An 18,582-nucleotide genomic window follows, 5' to 3' on the forward strand; every position below is an offset into this window, starting at 1 on the left:
CCAACATGCATTCTGAGCAGAGACGGCCTGCAAATGACTGCTGTTCTTGAGACACATGTCCTAGGTTTCCTTGTTAAAACCAGAATATTTAACAGGAAATTTAAAAGAAACCTCACTGCAAAGCCACAAATGTCTTCCTTACTTAGCTGGCCACCTTTTCCTCTAAGAGAACCTTAGAATTCACATACACACACATGCACACACTCACACACACTCTTGGAGGGAAACAAGACATAATATATACAAATCAGATAGACAAAGAAATAAATATAAATCATTCATAATCCTGTCATGCGGAAAAACCACAGTAGAGCTTTTATCATATTTACTTATACATTCCTATTTGTATTCTCGTTAAAACATTTTTATGTGAAAGGAAGAAAATATATTACTACTTGTTGTACTACAACTTCCCACTTTGAAATTGCCTTTAATTTTTTTTCTGACTGCGAATTATGAAATACATATCATTTTAAAATACTTAGACAATAGAGACATTAAGCACAGAAAACAAAATTGCCATGAGTTCTCCCACCCATGAACAAATGCCATTAACAGTTATATAAAACAATATTTAACATCCAGTACCTTAGTCAAACCTCCTCCTAGGTCACCTGGGTCTGCCTCCAAATCCTCAGGAGACTCCAAATCCAGCAGACCCTGCGGCAACCCAAAAGTCTTATTGAAAATCAGAGAGTTAAAATGCCAACTAAATCTACTGTGCAAACAATCTCCAGACAAACTCGAAACTCACTGAGAATTTATGCAGGTTTGCCTGCCTGCCACAAGTGAGAGGGAAAGAATGAAGGGTATATTTCACACAGTGCTCTTTCCCCAAGTGAAATAGTACTGGGGACATTCACTGTAGCCTGCTCTTTCTCACTCAGCAGCATATCATGAATATTTATTTTCTCATGACACTATATATTTTAAAAACATGGCTTTGATTGTGGCAGTGTTGCATCCTATATGTAAATCATAATTAATTAATCTCTTCTATTGTTAAATATTTAGGTTCCACAATTTTTCCTTAAGATAAATTCCTAGAAGTGGAGTTGTCAGTGTAAAGAGTTTTGATGCACATTCCCAAGTTCCTTAGAGGAGGACTCTGTTCCGGTCAGCCACTTTGGAAACCTTGTTTCTCTTGCTCCTAGCCTACAGGCAGAATTGCCATTTAAGCAAACAGTTTGGCCAATTGAATTGACAGAGCAATCCTACCTCACTGTGTTTTAGTTTGAATTTCTCAGATAACTAGTGCAACAGAACTTTCAAAGAATGTTTACTACTGACATTTATTCTTTTGTAAACTGTCTATGTCCTTTGTTAATTTTTTATTATTAATTTCCTTCTTAAAAATCAACTTTACTGAGATACTCCTGACATATAAAATTGTTAGGTATTTAAACCATACTTCATAGTGATTTGATACACATACACATTGGGAAAGGGTTCGCCTCCTCTAGTTCATTAACATACCCATCACCTCACATATTTATCTTTTTTTTGTTGTTTTGGTGAGAGTGTTTAAGTCTACTCTCTTAGCAAACTTCTATTGTACATTACAGTGTTACCAGCTTCAATAATGGGATGTGGCCACCATGCTTTACATTACGTCCTCAGACCTTTGTCATCTTACAGCGGAAAGCTTGTCACATTTACCAACCTCTCCCCATTGATTATTTCTTTAAGTAGAGCCTATTTAATTTTTTTAGAAGAAGAAAAATGAGTGTTTCTCTTATGATATGAGTTGGTTTCAAATCATACTGTATCACAAGAAATCAGCATGACCATCTTATTCTAGAGCATCCTTGTAATAAGCAAAACTTACAGTAAACAAATATGTACACTTTTACAAACCACATCTTAATTAAACAAAATCCAGGCAAGAAAAATTCTCTACATTAAATTTGAGAGTTTCCATCCATCACTTAGCTTGTTTGATAGAAGTCATTAGCTCAATGAACGCGAGTTCCTCTTGTCCCTAAATGTCAATTTGTCATGGGTTCTTTCCAGTGTATTCAGATACTAATATATTAACATCATTTAATTACCTTGCCTTGACTCTTTAGATATTATGTACTCACAAAACTCTTGGTCATGACTATTAGTTTTTATAATATCTCAGACAAGATAGGAGGCATATCATAGACTTTTTTATTACTAATTTCTATGAGCTCATTATTAAGCATGAGGACCACTGAGCATGTATATGCTAATATGTCTTTCCCCATTTTTCACATGTCTGTTTTTATTAATACAATCTGTCATCCCTTCCCCTTTCCTTTATATATCAAAAAGCTCTCCCACACCAGGATTCCAGGATCCTTTTTCAGCCACGAGGCGATGGTCCAACACCCATGCTCTCTCTAAGAAGCTGCAGAATGAGTCCATTCCTCACAGTGGAGAACCGCACTAAGTTCTTCCCTTCACCACATGCCAGTGGTTTAAACTTGCATTTCTGGGCACCCAGCAAGCTTCTCTGTGGGAAAAACTGGTCTGCCCTGAGTAGCCTCCAGTGGTTTTGCAAAGACCTCCAAGGAGTATTTTACAGGGATTCTGTCTCTTGTTTTTTCAATAAAACTAACAGAATATTCTAACATGTATTACCTCATTTAATGTTAAGAGTTTTATGCATATATCTAGAAAGAGCATACCAGAAAAGTATTGTTAACCTGCTTCATTTTACAGCTGAGGGGCCTGACCCTTAGGGTCAGGGACCCTAGGGAGTGGTTACTGACCTGCCTTTGTGCACAGAGCTGTCAGAGCCCAGATCCACAACCAGGAGGTCTAGTTTCTGCCTCTGTGTTTCTAATCACCATGCCCCACAGTCCTCTGCAAATGGAACTTAACTATTGTGTCAACATCATGTCAAAGAGAAAACCTTTTGACTGGAGGCCAGTCCCTGATGCAGCCAGGCTGTAGGGGGTGAAGACCCCAACTTAGGTCCTGCTGCCTGCTCACTGGTAGGACTTCATAACAGTAAGAATGGGACCATCAGGGGCATACGAGGCCCTAGGTGAATGTCATATCAAAGCATGCTCACAGGTATCACTCATGTGGGGAAGCAGTGAGCCATCCTCCTTAGTCTCACACTGGAGTGACGTCTGCAGGTACAAAACAGCAGCCACATGGCCCAGGAGCTTCTTGCGCATTGGCACCGAGCAGCTCTCTCCACGCATTTACTCACTGCTTCCCCCAGTGAGCAGGAGGTTCAGGTATCTTCATTTTACACGTGAGAAAACCTGCACCTAGCAGGCCCAGTAATCCCACGGCTGGTAGCTGCAGAGGCGGTCCAGCCCAGCAGGCTCTGCTGAGGCAAAGCTTCAGCACATTTTTCTGAGGGCAGATGGTTGGGCCATTAGCCTAACCTCCACGAGCCTCAGTTTCTTCGTACTCCAGAGCCTTCCGACACATCTGGTTGTGAGGATTAAGTAAAAAATACACATGGGAAGGAACCCAGTAAATGGCGGTAGCTATTTTTTCTTTTCTTTTTTTTTTTGAGATAGTAGCCACAAAACACAACCTGGAGAAACGGCCCCAGCCTTCCCCTCGGTTTCCCGGGGAGGCAGCCCTGACAGTGCCTCCCGCCCGTTCAGGGTGTCTGGGAGCACTCTCCTGCAGGTGTGCCGGTGTCAGAGAGAGAAGGACCGTCTAGGAGTTCTTCAGAGCACAGTGCATTCTGTTCTAACGCTCTTGAGAAAGATGCTAAATCTAAGGGTGGAGGCAGATGTTGCAAAAAGAGAGAAAACTTCAGTTTTGCCTTCTCCCTTCCATTGTCTTAATGCACATAAAAGAGTGACTTAGGGGAAAATCATACCTCTTTCTTGAAGCTCCTTGCCTCATCCGTAAAATGGAGCAGATGATGTCTTACCTGGAGATATCTTACAGGAGAGTAGAGAGAGGCCTGGCCGCCTCCCCATCCCCCCAGTTGCCAGCAGTGTGGCTGCAGCCCCTCTCGTCACTTGGCTCCTAAGCACTCTCCTCCCTTAAGCCAGGCTCCTAAGAGAGTCATGCCTTGCTGCCTGTTGGACTAGCCAGGCTCCCAGGTCTCTTGCAACTCCATGATTCTTTCATCTCATGCCCCCGTGAGGAGGGCTGCTTTAAACTTGGAGGACCGTAAAAGCTCAGAGGATAGGTATCTTCACCTTTGGAAGACAGTCACAACTCTAAGGGAAAGAGCACCACAGTGCATCCATCTGTTTGCCCAACACGGAAAAGCACTGTCTTACTGACCTTACCTTCAACAGCATCTGGTATTTTACGAGTCTCTGGCTCGGTCCTCCAAGATACTTAAAAAGAGGGAGGTTGTGATCCAACTGGCGCTGGCATACCTTTTAAAAACAAGCAGAAACAACATAAAACAAAACGAACAACACACACAGAAAACAAAAGTGGTGGCATTTAAACACAAGAAATGAAACAGGCCGTTCACAGACGAGAGGGGCAGCCGGGTTGACCAGGTTTGCACTGTTGCTGAGCTGCTCGGTCCTTGGGGAACTGCATGTGAAGTGAAAGAAAGGGGAAAGGGGACTGCTTGGCTGTATTCTTATGAGAAGCTAGGAAAGCAGGGCCGTCTATTTCTTTTAGCAACTAAGTCTACCAGAGCACACTGGGACATTTCAGGTGCTTCAGAAAATGAGGCAGCCTGTGTTTGAGTTTGGGTGTGGTGGGGCCTGGAGGGCACATCATGGCTCACTGATATCATTCCCAGGAGCACTGATGTCTATCTAACCTTTTGGGCTGAATTCCATTTTTAAAACCTATCTCAGAAGAGGACTCTGGTTTTCTCACCAGGCTACAGCGGTCCCTCACAGGCCTGTCCCACAGAGACCCAGGACAGCACGGAAACTTCCCACGCGCAATTCCAAAACAGGGGAGACTTTCAATAAACATAAATCCCCATGCCAAATGCCTCTGCTGAGCTCACACTCTTAAGGTCTTTAAAAACTTGACGCACAGAAACATTGTCCAGGGAAAACAATTTGTGGGAGACGCAATCTCAACATTACCCCAAAGTAGGCACAGTCTTGACATTCTTGCCAGATTGCCCTAGCTCGGGGCAAATTCTTATGGTATTTAAAATAGATCTGAAGATCTTCTTTCTGAATGGGAAAAAATTAGAACAAATTAATCAGGTAGTATTTTTCAGTAAGTGGATAAAACAGTAGTTTATTCATTCAACACGCCTGAGGTCTTTTTAAATTTTATTTTATTTTTTCTTTCTTTCTTTATTTTTTAATATATTTTATTGATTATGCTATTAAAGTTGTCCCATTTCCCCCCTTCACTCCCCTCCACCCTGTACACCCCCTCCCACCCACATCCCCGCCTTTAATCATGTCCATGTGTCATACATATAAGTGCTTTAGCTTCTACATTTCTCATACTATTCTTACCCTCCCCCTATCTATTTTCAACCTACAATCTATGCTACTTATTCTCTGTACCTTTGCCCCCTCTCTCCTCCTCCCACTCCCCTGTTGCTAACCCTCCATGTCATCTCCATTTCTGTGGTTCTGTTCCTGTTCTAGTTGTTTGCTTAGTTTCTTTTGGTTTTGCTTTAGGTGTGGTTGTTAATAATTGTGAGTTTGCTCTCCTTTTACTATACATGTTTTTTTTATCTTCTTTTCTTAGATAAGTCCTTTTGACATTTCATAAAATAAGGGCTTGGTGATGATGAACTCCTTTAACTTGACCTTATCTGAGAAACACTTTATCTGCCCTTCCATTACAAATGAAAGCTTTGCTGGATAGAGTAGTCTGGGATATAGGTCCTTGTCTTTCATGACTTGGAATACTTCTTTCCAGCCCCTTCTTGCCTGTAAGGTCTCTTTGGAGAAATCAGCTGACAGTCTGATGAGAACTCCTTTGTAGGTGACTGTCCCCTTATCTCTTGCTGCTTCTAGGATTCTTTCCTTCATTTTTACCTTGGCTAATGTAATTATGATGTGCCTTGGTGTGTTTCTTCTTGGGTCCAACTTCTTTATGACTCTCTGAGCTTCCTGGATTTCCTGGAAGTCTATTTTCTTTGCCAGAATGGGGAAGTTCTCCTTTATTATTTGTTCAAATACGTGTTCAATCTGTTGCTTTTCCTCTTCCCCTTCTGGTACCCCTATAATTTGGATGTTGGAATGTTTAAAGATATCCTGGTGGTTCCTAAGCTTCTCCTTGTTTTTTTGAATTCTTATTTCTCCATTCTTTCCTGTTTGGTTGTTTTTTTCTTCCTTCTGGTCCACTCTATTGTTTTGAGTCCCACTTTCCTTCCCATCACTACTGGTTCTCTGTGCATTTTCCTTCATTTCTTTTATCGTAACCTGCATTTGTTCATCTAATTTATGACCAAAATCAACCAATTCTGTGAGCTTCCTGATCACCAGTGTTTTGAACTATGCATCTGATAGATTGGCTATCTCTCGGTCACTTAAAAGGATGAGTTCTGGGGCCTTGATCTGTTCTTCTATTTGAAATGTGTGTGTGTGTCTCTCTCTCTCTTTTGGGGGGGGTCTGGTTACTTCTGTTACAGTGAGGGGTGATGCCTTAGGTGTTCACCAGGGCTGGGCACCCCAGTCGCTAGATTGTGATGTTGTATGTGGGGGCAGAGGCGGGAGGGAACAATGGCAGTAGCTCCGTTTTCCTGGGACCTCAGTCCCTTCTCTGGGATCCTAGGTTGTGCGCTCTGCCCGGCTTCACAATTGCCACCTCACTGGGTCTGCCAGCTGCCGCTTGCATACTCAGGGTCCACCCGCTGTGATCCTGCGTGCCCCAGATGCCTTATGCGCCCACCTCTCTCTGCTCTCCTCCCCGCGACCCACGCCTTGACCCTCGACCCATGCCTGGCTGCTCCTCTCCGCTCCTCCTACCGGTCTGGATGAATGGGTCTATTTCAACTTCTTGGCTGTCTGACTTCCACTCAAATAAATTCTCTATCAGTTCTGGGTGTTATTCTGCCTCTAAATTGTTGTTGTTCTAATCTTGGTTGCGTGTGGAGGTACGTTGTGTCTACCTATGCCTCCATCTTGCCAGAAGTCTTTTATTTTTTCTACTACCATTTATCCCCCTCATACCCTCTTCCACCTCCACCCACCCTCCCTGCCCCACAACCACGCCGCTGCTGTCTGTGTCCGTGACCTCTTTCTCACTGTGTACTCACCTCAACCCCTCTATCCTCCCGGAGCATCCCCTCACCAGAGCTGTCAGCCTGCTCTCTGTCTATGAGCCTGTTTCTGTGTTGCTTGTGAGGTCAGTTTGTTCATTAGATTCCACATATGAGTGAAATCATATGGTATTTGTCTTTCTCTGACTGGTTTATTTCACTTAGCATACTATTCTCCAGATCTATCCATGTTGTCACAAAGGGTAAAATTTTCTTCTTCTTTTTTATGGCTGAGTACTATTCCATTGTATAAATGTTCTGTGGTTGTTTTATCCAGTCATCTGCTGATGGACATTTGGACTGCTTCCATATCTTGGCTATTGTAAATAATGCTGCAATGAACATCAGGGTGCATATATTCTTTTGGACTAGTGTTTCAGGTTTCTTCAGATAAATTTCCCAAAGTGGAATCACTAGGTCATAAGGCAATTCCATTTTTAATTTTTTGAGGTAACTCCATACTGCTTTCCATAGCGGTTGCACTAATCTGCATTCCCACCAACAATATATGAAGATTCCCCTTTCTCCACATCCTCACCAACACTTGTTTGCTGTTTATTGATGATAGCCATTCTGACAGTTATGAGATGATATTTCACTGTGGTTTTAATTTGCATTTCTCTGATGATTAGTGATATTGGGCATCTTTTCATATGTCTATTGGCCACCTATATGTCCTCTTTGGAGAAGTGTCTATTCAGGTCCTTTGCCCATTTTTAATTGGATTGCTTGCTTTTGGGGGGTTGTTGTATTCTCATTTTCATCTGTTTCAATGTATTTTTTTATTTCTTCCTTGATCTCATTGTTAACCCATTCTTTATTTAGTAGCATGTTATTTAGCCTCCCTGTCTTTGTGTGTTTTACAGTTGTCTTCTGACTGACTTCTCGTTTTATTGCATTGTGGTCAGAGAAGGTCCTTAATATGATTTCAATCTTAAATTTATTGAGTCTTGTTTTGTGTCCTAACATGTGGTCTATCCTAGAAAATGTTCCATGTGCCCTTGAAAAGAATGGATATTATGCTGCTTTGGGATGAAATGCTCTAAATATCAATTAAATACATTTCTTCTAGTGTATTATTTAAAACTGCCATCTCCTTGTTGATTTTCTAAATACATTTCTTCTAGTGTATTATTTAAAACTGCCATCTCCTTGTTGATTTTCTGTCTGCAAGATCTATCCATTGATGTGAATGGGGTGTTAAAATACTAGGACTCTAATACTGTTAAACCCTCCTTTTATATCCATCAAGATTTGCCTTACATATTTAGGTGCTTCTATGTTAGATGCACAAATGTTTGTAAGGATTATATCCTCTTATAGAATTACTCCCTTTATCATTATGTAGTGTCTTTCTTTGCCTCTTACTATTCCCTTGGTTTTAAAGTCTATTTTATCAGTTGTAAGTATTGCCACCCCAGCTTTTTCTTCCTTTCCATTTGCATGAAATGTCTTTTTCCATTTCTTTACTTTTAGTCTGTGTGTATCTTTTGTTCTGAGGTGAGTCTCTTGGAGGCAGCATATATGTGGGTTTTATTTTCTTATCCATTCAGCTACCTTATGTCTTTTGATTGAAGCATTTAAGCCATTTATACTTAAGTGATTATTGATGGGTACATATTTATTGCCATTTTATTTTTTAAACTAAGTTCTTCTGTTTGTTTCCCCTCGTCCTCCTTGTCCTCCTCCTTCTTCAAGCAGGCCCTTTAATATTTCTTGTAATACTGGTTTGGTGGTAACAAACTCCTTTAGCTTTTCCTTGTCTGGAAAGCTCTTTACTTCTCCTTCAATTTTAAATGCTAACCTTGTTTGGTAAAGTAGCCGTGGTTGTATGTCCTTTCTTTTCATACTTTAAGTATTTCATGCCAATCTCTTCTGGCCCAAAATGTTTCTGTTGAGAAATCAGCTGACAGTCTTATGGGAGCTCCCTTTTAGGTAACTGACTTCCTTTCTCTTATGGCTCTTACAATTCTCTCTTTATCTTTAATCTTTCCCATTTTTAATTATGATGTGTCCTGGTATGGGCCTCTTGGGTATATCTTGATCAGGACTCTCTGTGCTTCCCAGACATATATGTCTCTTTCCTTCACCACATTAGGAAATTTTTTGGTCATCATTTTTCAAATACATTCTTGATCTCTTGCTCTTTCTCTTTTCTTTCTGGTTCCCCTATGATGCCAAGGTTGTTATGCTTCACATTGTCCCAAAGGTGCCTTAAACTATTCTTACTTTTTAAAAATTCATTTTTCTTTTTGCTGCTCTGATTGGGTGTTTTTTTCTACCTTGTCTCCCAAATCATTGATTCAATCTTCTGCTTCATTCAACATAATGTTTGTTCCTTTCAGTGTATTCTTTCCTTTGGATATTGCATTCTTCATTTCTGATTGGGTCTTTTTTTATGGTTTCCATGCCCTTTTTCATGCTGTTGAGTCTCTTTATAATCATTACTTTGAACTCTATTATCTGATAAATCTCTTGCCTCCATTTCACGACAGCTCTTCCTCTGGAAAATGTTCTTTCACTTGGGGCTTGCTTCTTTGCTACCTGTTTTGCTTGTCTCTTTGGTTTGTTCCTATGTATTAGGTAGATCTGCTATGACTCCCAGTCTTAGCAGGATGGCCTTAGGTAGTAGATATCATGTGAAACCCAGTGGCACAGTCTTCCTGATCACCTGTGCTGGGTGCTCCAGGAATGTCACTTGTGTGGGTTATGTCAGTGCTCCTGTTGTAATTGAGTCTTGATTGCTATTGTTCCATTCATTTGTGAGATTACCTCTCAGGCTGGCTGACTGTGAGGCTAAACCCCAACGTAGTATGCAGGTGCTGACCACACAAAGAGGTATTCACCTTGGCAGGGTTTAGTGCCTGTCAAGATCTGCCTGTGGATGTGCTACTTGTGAACACTACTGGATTCTGCTATGTTGTTTTGTGAAGATATACACTGAATGTATTGGTTCTGGGCATCTCCAGAGGGACTCTCGCTCAGATCTTCATCCGAGGCTGCCTGTGACTGGTCCTAGGCAACATATTTTGAGCTATCAGAGATCCACAGCTCATGGCTCCCTCTGTTGGGCCTCTGCTTGTGAAAATGACCAAGCTATGCACCAAGGCCTGCTTTTACCAGCACTGAGCCAGGAGGCAGGTCAGCAGAAGCCTCTAAGCTGCCAGAGATCACCTCCATCTGCAGGCTGCCTATCAGGCTTAGCATTGAAAGAGCCTCTAGCTGTACTCTTTACCATGGCAAAAGCTGCACAGGGTGGGGCAAAGGAAACTCCTGTGGGTGGGGCTATTGCTGCCCTTCAGGCTGAGGTCACCTGGAAGGCAGTGCTCTGCCCGAGAAAGATGCCTGTGCTGTATGGGCAATGACTGAGCATAGGGATCCTGGCAGCTGGCCATTCAGCTCTCTCCCCAGAGTCACCAACTCCAGACTCATAGGTCTCTAGTTCAATCTGCACTCTCTCCATCAGATCCCAGGGTGAGTGGCTGCAAATGAAATTTTGTATGTTGACCCTTTAAGAGGGTGGTGTGTCTCTAGCTGTCTCTTTCTGGTGGACAGAAACCCCACTGCTTTTCACAGGCAGTGTTATGTGGTTGCCTTTTCTGGTCCTGGTGCTCTAAGCTGGGGAGCCCAGCTTGGAGTTTAGACCCCACACATCTCATGGAGAACCCCCCATAGCTGAGATATTCTTCCAGGACCTCAGCTGCTGCCCATGGAGCCCAGCCAGTCTCCTCGTGCCACCTCACTTTCTGTCAGTCTTGAAGTGGCTTCTTCTGTAAGTGCTTGCTTATAAGGCTTCTCTCCAGCTAGTCTTCAGTTGGTTATTCAGAATTATTTTTCTATAATTTAGTTGTAATTCCAGTTTGGTCCTAGGAAGAGAGTAGTGTAACTCCCACCTAATTTGCTGCCATCTTGGATCCCAAGCCTGAATTTTTCAATGGGTGTGAAACTGGGGATGCACAATCAATGACCTAATGTTGGAGTGAGCGTGTATAGGGCAGCAGAAAGGGGGCTATAAACAACCATAAGTACTAAGTACAGGCCTGAACAAGGTGCTTTGGGAGCAATTACAATACTCTGGTAAATAAATAAGTAAACTTGTGAACAGGAGTTGGTTTTGGTCTGTATTGTTCCTCCTCTGTTCTTCATCCAGGATACCAACATTTCCTTGAAATAGTTATTTTCTCCCCAAATAGTTGTTTACTGAGTGATAAAATTAACACCCTCTCTTTATTACTGTCATCATTATGCCCATTCTAGGGGGGAAAAACCCCTAAGAAACAACAGATAGAAACACCGCAGAAGAAGAATGTGGCAGTTTGGACAAAACCACACAGATATAAATCAAGTGGGCAAGCCCCAACGTGGCAAGCTTTGCCTGACACATCACTTTCAATCTGTAGCAAAAGATTCCGAGAAGAAAAAGGTACATGACTATCTCAGAGCTAGAGATCCACAGCAATTCCAAGTGCCTGTGCCACCCTGAGACCATGAGAAGGGACACACAGCTGCTGATATCCCACCCTGAGCCAGTGCAGTCAGCTGCAGCTTCATCCGCTCCATCAGAAAAACCTGGTCTGCGGGCGCTGTGCTTGCCACAGAGCCCACGCTGCTCTGGCAGAGAGGCCCGTGTATCATGTCCTTTCAGATTTCTGTGCCCCTATCTTCCCACTAAAAGCCAATTCTTGATGTCCTTCTTATGGACATGAGTTATTTTCCCCTTACGACTTCGACTCTATTCCACTTCTAAACCCTGCTATAGTGAATGAGCTCCACTCCTGTATCTTTTCCCCTGTCCTGATGGATTATAAGTGGCCATGTCACTATAAGAGCTACAGTCACTCTGTCTTTTGCTAGTCTCTCCAGAAAAAAATTGTTAATGTACACAGCACACACACACACACACACACACACACACACATTTAGAAAGCAAGATGGCCCTTGAGAAATGTAGTGCATACTAGTTGAGGAACTAGATTAATAATTCAAAGCTTAACAATAATACATTCACTATGCATTCACTTAAAAACTCTCTATTGAGTAATTGTGATATGCTGGCACTGTTCTGAGTACGTTTGTTAAACTCAGAGGCTCCCTTAGCGTAGTAGTCTAGACATGGGAAACGTTTCTGCCATCATGAAGGCTGGGCTTATAGAACATTACAAATTGATTAAGTCATCTCTTCCACGAATAGTCTGTCAGAGCACAAAGACATTGGCCTTTTGCTCCTAAAAGAATTCAAGGTTTCTATGCTTTTGGCATTCACCACCAGAAGATTCTCAGTAGCTGAAAGAGACTTTGGAGATCCAGCTTCCCACCCAGTGAAACACCCTTAACAGCTGTCACCCTTCCCCAAACTCTCCCAGTGGCAGAGAAGGACCTGGTTCTCTTGGTGGACACTGAGCTGACACCTGCGTTTCTGAAACCTTCACTGTTTGGTTACGTGTCCGCCCTTTGAGCAACACGGAACATTAGAGGCCTTCAAGTACCAAAATACAACTATTGACCTCCATTTGCTCTTCAGCCCAAAATTCCTTGGAGAAAGGGTGTGCACTAACCAGCAGCATATGAGAATGCCCGTTTCCCCTCCTTACAGATCAGGAAGCTAAAAAAAATTGCTACTAAAAACTCATTCACAAGGGGAAACACGATTGCTTATGAATTAAGACTGTGGGCCCTGGTGGTGGATGGTCCAGGTTCAGTTCTTAGCTTTGTTGATCACAGACTATATGGCCAGAGGCAGTGATTTAACCTTCCTACACCTCAGGGTTCTCATTTGTTAAGTGGGCTAACAACAGCAGCCATCTCCTGTGGTTGTTGTGAGATTAAATGAGTGATGCACAGAAACCCCTCGTCAAATGCCTGATCCAGGCAGAGTACCCAACTAGTGGTAGCTATTGTCACAGCACTTTCTACTTTGTAGAACCCTTCTGTATGCACTATTTTATTTGATTCCCACAACAACTTTACCTATTGGTACTATTAAACCAGTTGTCTGGGGCAGGAAAGTGAGACTCCAGGGGCTAAGTGCCTTTCTTGAGATCACGTGGACAGCAGCTTGACTTAGACGAGAAGTTCTGTTTCCTGAGTCCCAGCCCAGTGCTCTTTTCATTGAGCAAATAAGACCAAAAGTGAACCACTGGCAAAATATGATTCTATGTAGAGCTTGGTCTCTGAGGTAGAATCTCCCTGGGGGCTCTAGGTGATAGAGCCTGACAAGAACATTTGGCCAGAGCAGTATTTCAAAATTCACATCTATGAATTCTGCAAATACTATCGAGAAAAGCTAAACTGCTGTAGAAAATAAAAGATGATAGGCCAGCCTCACTGGCTAACAAATACAAGTCTTTGCACAGCAGTAGCCAATTCCCTCAAGGATTATCAAAGATTATATAACTGTGGTAATAAGATAAGAATTTATGACCTGTTTGTCTTCCCCAACACCATGAATCATATAGGATTATATGCAGAGTCTGTGGCCTGGATTGAAGATTTCTAAGGTGTCTCCCCACATGGAGAACTATTAAAAGCCTTGTATGACTGTAGGAGAGCAATTCTTCTAGGAAAAGATGTTTAGTTAGCAATTCCCTGACCATTTCCTCATACTTGGACAATTTTTACTTGTTGTATCTATTTTTCCCCACAAGAATTCGGTCCTTTTCTCATTCAAAAATTTAAATGTCTTTGCAATAATGACATAAGCATTTACAAAATATTCCTAAACTCTAAAACTAGATTTCACTTTGGAAGTCTGATGAGTGCAAAATTTCGAAGTAATGTAAAACATTAATAATACTGTAAAAATAATTCAATAAAGACATTAACCAGATTGAACTATCTTGAATTCTAGCACCTGATTAAAAAAAACAACAACCCTACGCTGGGGCTGTGTGTGGAAAGGCCACACAGGGCCATGGAAGGGACCTTCTAGCTCTTGAGGGTTGGAAGCTCTGTTTTCCCACTATGTCAGATACCGCAAAACCCAGGTATTTTTATTTGCTTGCTTTCACTTTATCACAGGTACTGCTCTTAAACTTAGCATCCATAATTTGGGTTTAAAATTTTAAAAATTTGCTTAAAAATTTGGAAGTTGTTTGACCTGTTGTTGTCTCAGGCTCACAAAAAGTGAAACAGAGACGAGAATGGAAAGGAGGGCTAGGTGGGAGAGAGAAGAGATGGGAACGGTTGGTCACATAGAGGGCACCAGGACCGCCTGGCCTGCGCGGTCCTCCTACAGGGAGGAGAGCCCTGGAGGGGGAACGGTGCTTACTTACGATATCTCCCTGTGCCAGCTCCCAGAGAGACCACCGGCCCCAACAGCCTGTTTATTGCCCACAACAGGGGTGGAGAAGCCGTGAGAGGGGAGAGAGCTGTGCGGTGAAGGGAAAGTAGTCAAGAGGTATGTTACTAGTCAGAGGTAAGGCAGGAAATTCACAAATTGGGTGCTAAACATCAGAGAGGCAGTAGATGTAACATTTTCCAACTACCCTCTATGCTGTGCAAAATAACGTGGGCGTAAATACATGCTCAGGGATTTTGGGGTTAACATCAGTACTCCTCTTGAGAGTATTAATACAAGGAGCGAGGAATGTAAGTGTGACTCTGGCTCTAAAACAGTGAGGTTAGTCATTCAGAGTCATTCGGGACCACCTGCTTTGGGTTGCCTGGGGCGGTGGGGAGGAGGGCAGTCTTGCATTTCTCTGGGCTTTGCAGGAAGCCAGGCTTGTAAGTGGCTCCTCCCACCAGTGGGAGCTCAAACTGGATGCATCTCACACTTGATGTGAAGGACCACAAAGGACTCCTGCTTTGCATTCAAAAGGCAGATGTGGTTTTCAGACCATTGGTATTTCTATTAGCCCTTGTCACTTACACAGAAAATTAAGGGCTGACTGAATCACACGGTTATTTTCATTTACCAGGAACACAGACTTACTCTCTGGAGGAAGCAACGTGCCAGAAGTTCAGGATTTTCAGTGCACTTTTCCAATTCTTTCAGAAAAGTCCTAGGGAAAGAATGGTATAGTAATGCTTGTTAATCATTTTTACATGTTAAATACTAAAAAAATAAAATCAGCCCTGACTGGTGTGGCTCAGTTGGTTGGGTGTCATCCTGCAAAATGAAAGGTTGCCGGTTTGATTCCCGGTCAGGGCACATGCCTGGGTTGTGGGTTCCATCCCTGGTCAGAGCATGATGTTTCTCTCCCTTTTTCTCTCTGCCTTCCTCTCTTTCTAAAAATAAATAAGTACAATCTTAAAAAAATAAAGTAAAATCAAATAAGGTGTTAAGAGGTGCCTAAAACAATGTTGTTTTTCAGGCTTTATTGCTCTTGACTCATCTTCAACATGCTGATTTGGAAGAAAAGTATTCCGGGACACTACTAGGATTCCCAGAAACCATCTACAGCTGTTCTGACAATTCTAGGCACTAGCCTTTGACAGGCTAGAGACACTGATGCTTCCTGCTACCTGATAACAATGTTAATAAGAACTGCCATTGCTGTTGCTATGACTATCCCTGAGAGCTTATGATAAGCCAGGCCTAAGCTAAGTGATTCACAAACAGTATCTCATTTAGTCCTCCACTGAACCTTGCAAGATAAGGTGTCATCAACCTGAAGTTCAAAGCAGCTGCAAAATTTCTCCATGGAAAGATGCAGAAATAAGATTTCCATTTCAGTTTTGACAACAGGTCAAGAGACATGAGATGTGGTTAGGAATCAGCCTAGGTTCTTCTCCTTTCTGCCAATTAGATGTGTGCCTTGGGGGTCGTTCTAGTGAGTGAAGTGACAGAACAAGCTGAGGTTTTCTCATCGGTGAAATGAGAGGGTTGGAAGATGATTTCCAAAGTCCCTTCCTCCCTCATGTCTTTAAAACTCAACATCCAAGCCACCCTGGGCTACAAGGACAACTTGTTTGACTAGTTAGCATTTTTTACGCCCTAGCTCCCAGCACTACCCTATGATAGTAGGTATGTGAAGGAGTGTCTTGGTCATCGTTGTGTCCCCCACGCTGAGCAAAGTGCCTGACCCTGACCAGGTGCTCAGTAAATTCGGGTGCATAAACAGATGGACAAGCAAAAGAACACACAAGCGAACACCGCATCGGTGCCCCACACGCTGCCAACGTTCCACAAGTGTCTCCCCCATCTTCCCCAAGCGTCTGGGGCACTGCTCCCTCCTTTGTGTCCCATCCCATCCTCTGGCTCTGGGCTAGTTGCTGAAGCCTAAAAATAACTAAGCGCTCTCATCACCAAATTCCATCAGTCTGACTTCCAGCCTTCTCTTACTTTCCATTTTTCCTGATGATGTGAAATATTATATACCTGTTGTGAAATTCGTAAAGTTCTCTAATATTCCCAAAGAGAAAATCCTTGTTATTCTGCAGAATGTCTGGAATCAGATGCTTCAGCCAAATAAAATCCATTGGAGTGATATAACCCTGCAGAGATAGAAACAGGCTTTACAGATAGAAACATATAAGAGATTATCTGAATTAGCCATTCCAGGGAATAAAACTTTAATAAGATAATCAGAGAATATGGTACACCTATTTCCTGAGAGCCATTTCATCAAATTCTTTTGCTATTATTTTCCTCATCTGTCCATCTTCAGAAGAAGAGGGTTTATTAATAATGATAATAAAATGGCATTTTTATAGGAAGAACAAACATATTTTTAAATGATTATGTTATAAAGTCAAGTGTGCAAGGAAAAAACTTACCCATCATTCATGACATATTGCAATTACTATTGTCCTGTTATATTTCCTTCATGACTTTTAGAGAGCTTATTTTATATGGTTATAATCACAGCACATAAATAATTTGTATTCTGTTTTGACATATATATTTTAGAGTCTGCTTGTAAATTTCTACATATGTTGTTTTTAATTTAATCTTATAAACATTTTCCAATATACCTACAAAGTATTCAAAATAATTATTTTGTAACACTTGAATAATATTTCATTTAGTATGTATATCAGACTTTATTAACCATTCCCCTCTGAATAGGATATTTAGTTTTCTGATATTTTGTGGTAAAAAATTCTATTATAATTTTGTACATATAATTTATTTTTCAAAATTATGCCCTTAGGAAAATACATTTTCACTGTTAAGCAAAAAGTGCTACTTAAAACAATGAGAAACAATTCTCCCTCATTAAATTATCAAAAACATTTCAATGATCACATCCATTGCTAGTAAGCATATGGTGCACCCAGAGAGCATTACTGAAATCAGTACAAACTGGTGCAACCCTTTGAAGTTATTGAGGTGCATGGATCAACAGTCATAAGAATATTCTTATTCCTACTGGAAAGCCATGTGTGATATTTTAAGACCCAAAACCTGTGGTGGCGGGGAATCTAGAGACATATGGTAACTATTTTGATTCTTTTTGTGCAACAAAATTTCTTTAGTTTGAGTACATGCTTAACTGCCCCCAATCTACTTACATCAATTATGCTCTTCATCTCTTTTATATAAGCCTCTTCAGTCTCAAGCAAGTCACGTATAATGTGCCTGAAATCACAGTGGCAGGTGGGAAGATGCAAGAGAGAGAGAGACAGAGGGAGGGCAGAGCAATTTTTTAGAATTCTTTTAGGATAAGTTAATGCTCATCAACAGTTCCTCTTAGTGGCTTGTTTACTTAGGCAGTGGTCAATTCATTCTGTTCCATTGAACACCCAAGACCAGCACCCTGTGGCTCCCAAAACCACACTCTGATAGCACTGATGTTAGAAAAAAATGGCAAGGACTCAAAATTCATGTGTAGCCAGTGAATGACCTGTCCTCTGGTGGGCCACAGAGTGGGGGTCAAGGGGGCAACAGGTGGAGCTGGAAATACTTAGTGTGGATCCTTGGTCAGGAAGGTCTGCCTGACCCCTACATTGTGTGCCTGGTTTCCTAGATCTTCCTTCTAGCTTTTTCTGCTGTTTAATTGTCCACATGGATCTTTGACCCACATGCATGGACGTCCTTTGTTGTGCACAGAGTCAGATGGATGCCAGTCACGGCCCCTTCTTCTGGAATTTAATGTTTCAGTGCAGTTGAGTGAGTTCCTCGGCCAAATGACTTGAGCTCTGTCCACTTCCCTGGAGGAAAGCAGGTATGGAGTGAGGTGGGCACAATTCTAAGAGGGCCTGCAATACTCCTGGCCCCTGTCGTGCACCTACCTCCTCCCAGTGAATCAATCAAACACTAATTTAGCTGCTACTGTGAAGGGAGTTTTGCCATTCTGATTTGTTCCAAACCACTTGACCTTAAGAGAGATAGATTACCCAGTTGGGCCTGACCCAATCGTATGAACTTTTGAGATCTGGGTCTAGAAGTCAGAGAGACTGGAAGCATGAGAAGGGTTTAACACAAGGGAGATTCTCCTTTGCTGGTGTTGGAGGGGAACATGTGGCAAGGAGCACAGGCAGCCTCT

At 42.0% G+C, this 18,582-nt stretch overlaps 1 protein-coding gene across 3 annotated transcripts in view; it reads right to left on the reverse strand.

Moving 5' to 3' along the window:
- MCF2L2 (MCF.2 cell line derived transforming sequence-like 2) overlaps positions 1 to 18,582 on the reverse strand; it is a 212,679-nt gene that overhangs the window by 40,555 nt on the left and 153,542 nt on the right. For all 3 annotated transcript variants that reach the window (XM_045850840.1, XM_045850839.1, XM_045850838.1), the window contains exons 16-21: positions 17,609 to 17,675; positions 16,473 to 16,588; positions 15,084 to 15,153; positions 5,010 to 5,102; positions 4,239 to 4,331; positions 589 to 660 (exon numbers count right to left, since the gene is read on the reverse strand). In XM_045850840.1, coding sequence (XP_045706796.1) covers positions 589 to 660; positions 4,239 to 4,331; positions 5,010 to 5,102; positions 15,084 to 15,153; positions 16,473 to 16,588; positions 17,609 to 17,675 — 511 coding nt within the window. The remainder of the gene's footprint in view (positions 1 to 588; positions 661 to 4,238; positions 4,332 to 5,009; positions 5,103 to 15,083; positions 15,154 to 16,472; positions 16,589 to 17,608; positions 17,676 to 18,582) is intronic.

Source organism: Phyllostomus hastatus, unplaced genomic scaffold (assembly GCF_019186645.2).
Source record: "Phyllostomus hastatus isolate PE091 unplaced genomic scaffold, TTU_PhHast_1.1 phas_contig_86, whole genome shotgun sequence".
Classification (NCBI taxonomy): Eukaryota; Metazoa; Chordata; class Mammalia; order Chiroptera; family Phyllostomidae; genus Phyllostomus; species Phyllostomus hastatus.